This window comes from Rhagoletis zephyria, unplaced genomic scaffold (assembly GCF_001687245.7).
Source record: "Rhagoletis zephyria isolate East Lansing unplaced genomic scaffold, Rhagoletis_zephyria_1.1 Rzeph_scaffold_25363, whole genome shotgun sequence".
Classification (NCBI taxonomy): Eukaryota; Metazoa; Arthropoda; class Insecta; order Diptera; family Tephritidae; genus Rhagoletis; species Rhagoletis zephyria.
In genome coordinates, this window is record NW_016182421.1 from 1 (window position 1) to 5407 (window position 5407).

Below are 5407 nucleotides of genomic sequence, written 5' to 3' on the forward strand. Positions count from 1 at the left end.
TAGAATAAAACCGCCCCATTTATTTTTATAAAAAAGTTCTAAGAACCGGTATTTTGTTTTTAATAAGTATTAAAAAGTTTTTTTAAGCTTAAATTCTTTGGAATAGTTAGTCTATTGTGTGAAAATTTCAAATCGATCGATACACAAACGTCTGAGATATAGCGTGTTTAAATAATGATTTTGTAAAAATTTCCTATCACAGTATCTATGATGTTTTAATTCGTTCAAACGAACGGAGTCGACGTGACGCGACGGAGCGTGGCGACTGGTATAGCTCGCTATAAAACGCTTTATAACTCGGAAAAATCAAAAGAGAGAGATTACTTAAAACCATATTAAAAATGACCATAATTGAGAAAAATTACAAATAATTGCGAATTTTCACCGTGAAAATGGGAAAATTTTGGAAAACGCATAACACCATCGGATAGCCCGTACAAAAATCTATATAAATCATGGTTTTTGAATAATTTTTCCCATTTTCTGTCTGCTTTTCAGCTATTCGAAAACAAGCTTATTTTGCACCGCTCAGCGCGCTTGGGACATTTGGCGTGAATCGCCTCATATGCATATGTATGGATGTATGTACAATAGGTGGTCCCACAATGCATGTGAAAAAGAAAAGTCGGATAGGATTCTTCTATGGGAAAAAATGCACCCCAATGTTTTATTTTGAAATCGAAAAATATTTTGAGGTCGCTCAAAGCGCTCAAAATTTTCTATATATTTTATATGGAACAAGTAATTTTTAGCAAAAAAAAACCCGACTTCAACGCTCATATAAAAAAAATATATATATATATATATCTCATGATCCACTGATAGGATCTTAACCAGATTAGTATGGGACTACCTCTGAGACACTACCTTTCCGATGCAAAGAATTATCGAAATCGGTTGACGTGGTCCAAAGTTATGCGGTAGCATACATAAAAAAAAAAAAAAAAATATATTCCGACGAACTGATAACCTCCTCCTTTTTTGAAAGTCGGTTAAAAAACAAACTTTTCGTGGAAACGGTATAGAGTTCTTAAAAATTAATATTTATCGATCGGATTTCAAAATAAAAAATATGCGTATATTTTTTTCGATATAGAACAACCCGAGGGGGTGAGAGCATTAAAATTCCGACTTTACTCTTTTTGGATCCCCCTAATGTACAATCTATATATATATATGTGATTCTCATCCTTACCCTAAAAGTGCAGCTGTCACGTAGACCACGGCAATATGTCCTGTATCCAATGTAAATGTAAATATCCACATACCGACCATTGAGAAGGCGTAAACAGCTAACGTAGTTTCTCTAAAAATTCAATAATAAAAATATTGTATATAAATAAGGATGGCTCAAGAAAAACTGTCCTGCTGCATAAATTTTGTGACTCCCTCCAAAATATGTATATCAGCTTAATTTTGGGTCTTTCCTGAGCTGGACCTTATTGAAAATAGGATTTACAACCAAGTTTACTTCAGTAAATACATATCTACATGTACATATGTATGTATGTATGCACATAAACTGGCGTTGTATTTTTCAAATTTCTTTGGCGAACGGTTTGAAGTATTTAATGAAGTAAACTACCGGTTTGGAATCGTTTAGAAATAAATTTATAATAGGTTTGTAATATAAAGATAATAAAGACAAATATGCGAGAACGAAAATTTTAAATTTTCAATTCTTTTTATACAAAATACTTTAGCAAAAATATACCAAAATTAAAAAAAAAAGATCCTTTTTTCAAACGAATTATTTTCTAATAATTTTGGTAACCATTTACGGAATAACAGCTTAAGTCAAAGATTTAGTATAATACTATTCCCTTGATTACCCAAACTAATGGGAATTTTTTGAAGATGCAGTTATGGGAGTATGTATTAGGGGAGAGCTGCTTGCATCAAAATTATCTCTGTAACATTTATGTACGTATTTGTCAACAATACATATTTAAATGGCTCCCGGGTACATGTGACTTTAACTGTTATACCGTAAACATTTGGAACAAGGTTATCTTAATTTTGAAAGCTGTACTTGTTTAACTCTGGTTATTCTTTTTTAGAGGATAACATACCGACGTTTTTCCAATGATGGATTTTTAGTGAAAATGAGTGTGGCATTTTTATTATACCTTTTTTTTGTATATTTACGATATTACGGGTGAGTTTTTTGTATATAATAAACCAAACGGAATTCATTGGAATTAATTTGAAGAAATACTTATTTTAATATTCGATTGCACTTACTTGAATTTGCGCATTTGGTCTAGCACAATGCCACAGACGACGGAGCCGATCATGCCTGCCAGTACAATAGACAATCCAATGCGACCTGTGTCAACCTCATGGCCTGGATAATATTTGAGCACCACCTGAGGAGAGAAGTAATTTTAATAAGAAAAAAAAAGGGTTAAGGCAGTGTGGCACGATTTGGTGCAAATCGTATCGCAATCGTGTGAATACAAAAATATTTTTTTTTATTCTAATCACAAAAAACAATAAGGGTGGGTACTCATCCATCCGCGCAAGTTTCATATTTGGGCAATCGGGCAACTTTGCGCAATGCCTTTAATGAGCACAATTTTATATTCTGTGCAATTTCAGACTTATAATTATTTAAAAAGTTGAACGAGTGAAACTCGAATTTAAGAATTACTATTTAAGTCTTACGAAAAAGCGTTGAGCACAAATCAAAATGAAAGTAAACAAAATAGTTGATTGAGGGTTGCACATCACACTGCGCACATTTGCGCGACAAAATTTCCGCTCAAACTTGCCCTTTTCGTGCAAATAGCTTTCCATACAAATTTTGACATTTCATTTGCGAGGGTTTTAAATTGTACAGTTTTAAGAAAAATTCAGTACAGAATTAAGAAAAATTCCACAAATTCGAGCTTTTTAACCAGAACTTTTATAACATTTTTGGGTATGCAGTTAACAGCCTTACAAAATTTTAGTAAAACAAGTGCAAGTTTTGAGCGGCTATAAAAGGGCATTGATTTTTAAAATTTTTTTTTTTGCTGACGGCTTTTGCGGGTTTTTCCATATAAAAAGTGAAATTAATAAAAAGTAGCGTTGATTATTTTAAATTTTTTTCGAAAACGGTCTTACGTATTTTTTCCACAAGAAATTCATGTGTATACAGAAAAAAGTGCAAAACGCCGCAAAAAAATATTAAAGTTCAATGCGATTTTTGCACTTATTTTACTTGAGTTTCTTAATAATTGCAACAGCATACCCAAAAATTTTATATAAATTCGGATAAAAAAGCTAAAAATGTTGATGAAAGTTTGTTGAGTTCTTCTGAATTCTGTACATAGTTGGAAAGTTTTATTTATATGATTTGAGTTAAAGCATGAATCTTATTTCTATAAAAAGATAGTAAAAAAATTTTAGCTTGTAAATATTAAAAACAAAACACCATTCATCCACTTTTGACCGCCACTGTATGTGTGTAATTATTTTTAATCTCACCGGATTGAGCAAAGTGGATATTGCATAGAATACGCCAACATTCATTCCATACGAAATTAGAAGCAGTACGTAGTTGCGATTCAGCACCAAACTCTTCAATGATTGCATAAATGGTGCCTGAGCAGCTGCTTCATCTGAAGATGTGGCCGAACGCTTTGGGTTTGGCGGTGTAGGTGGTTTATCCCTAAAAACTAAAGAATTAAATAAAAATGAAATTCCAAACAAAAACGAAGTCTCGGAGAGGGAAAACGATATGGACTGTTATTAATATTAATAATAATAATTTATTATATGTATGCATATGAACATATGTATGAATGAATATCTGTATTTATGTATTAGTACTTAGGAGAGTAAAAAGTGTCTTACAAAGTATCATCAGCACCATTAAAACGGTCGTAAAGCCTGCAAAGCAGTAAAACATAAAAAGCAAATCGCTGCCAATTTTATCCAGATCATCGGAGTTTTCCACTAAAATTGGAGGCAGCACGAAACCAACTGCTATGCCGAGCTGAAAAAGACCAAGCATAAAAATACATACATACAGTTAGTGAAAAATTGTGTGCACTTTTAATAATAAAGAGAATTACGTTGGAACAATTCATATAGTTGGTATACAAGAATACAGATGCAAAGGCACACATCTTGGCCAATTTTGGGGAGTTTAATTATTTATTAGACTGAATATATTAGCCATTCTTTTTTAAGTCGGACGGATTTCGTAAAAAAAAAATTATGTCATGTCTCCGATTCGCTTAAATTTTTTGGGTTCTATATATTACCGGCAAAATCCGATCTTAGGACAAACTAGTTTTGCCTAGGCTAAACTGGATCAGGAGCGTAGGCGGCCTTCGGCAGCACTTCAAAAAAATCACCCTCATCAGTCCAGCTCCTGGTACGCGGTCCACAATATTATTGCGTCCAACTTCTTTCCGCATTGGACGGATATATTGGATCAAGGTAGAACTAGTTTAGCCTAGGAAAAACTAGTTTGTCCTAAGATCGGGTTTGGCCGGTAACATATACATATATGAAATGAGCTAACACGTGTTCGAGCAATGTTTTTCTTTTTTTTCTTCTTCGGAGATATGATCTGTAAAAGTTTGCATTTTTTCGTGACTCTGACTAATCATGTACTTCTTTAAATCGATCGTAGAGACTTCATCTTAACATAATTTTAAAGCTAAGAAACGGGCCTAACATTTCTATATATAAGATGGTCAAGATTGCCCTAAAGCTAACTTAGCTGTTAATAGTTGAACTTTTTGAAGTTGATTACCATCGTAATCCTTGTTTAATTCTCTATACAAAACGTGGTTCGAAAAAATTGGCGTTTTTCAAGAAGTATTTTTAAAACATTTTTCTTTATGATGAGATGGTTTATTTTGTGAGAATCAACAATTTTTTATAAATTTTTTTCCAAAACTTATGTTAAGATATGTATATTTGGTAGAGTCCGACCGATTAATCGGCATCGGCATCGGCTAGTATCGGCACAAAATTGAGCATCGGCATCGACCTTTTTTCGCCGATTCTTTGCAGATTATTTGGATTTTCTTTTCATATGTTCAGGTGAAGTGACAGACAACAGCCAACATCAAAAAATATTTGCTGACAGCTCACAAAAATTATTATTATTTTTTTTTTGAGTCTGATTAAAAAGTTTGAAATTTTGGTGAATTCTGAATTTATATGGCGTTTGTTGTATATTAGCTTGACTTTTATAAAAAAAAAAAACATTAAATAAACAAAAGACAAATGCCAAAACCGGTCAAAATATCGCAAGTCTTTTATTTTGTGGACAACTACATATATGTATGTATATATATGCCTAATATAAGTTCCAATGCATTGAGTGCAAAAAGAGTGTATTTCAGTACAAAACGAAATTAAATTTTATGGTCCTAAATATTTCTTGCTTAGCACCATATAAAAA

The 5407-nt window shown here is 32.4% G+C and overlaps 1 protein-coding gene across 1 annotated transcript; it reads right to left on the reverse strand.

Moving 5' to 3' along the window:
• Positions 1-1195: 1195 nt before the first annotated feature.
• On the reverse strand, positions 1196-4133 carry LOC108382128 (feline leukemia virus subgroup C receptor-related protein 2-like; the record flags this gene model as incomplete). Its single annotated transcript, XM_017638528.1, has 4 exons — positions 3841-4133; positions 3472-3662; positions 2245-2369; positions 1196-1306 (listed from the first exon to the last, which is right to left on the reverse strand). Coding segments are annotated over exons 1-4 (587 nt in total), but the record flags the coding sequence as incomplete, so codon positions are not given.
• Between the last annotated feature and the right edge of the window lie 1274 nt (positions 4134-5407).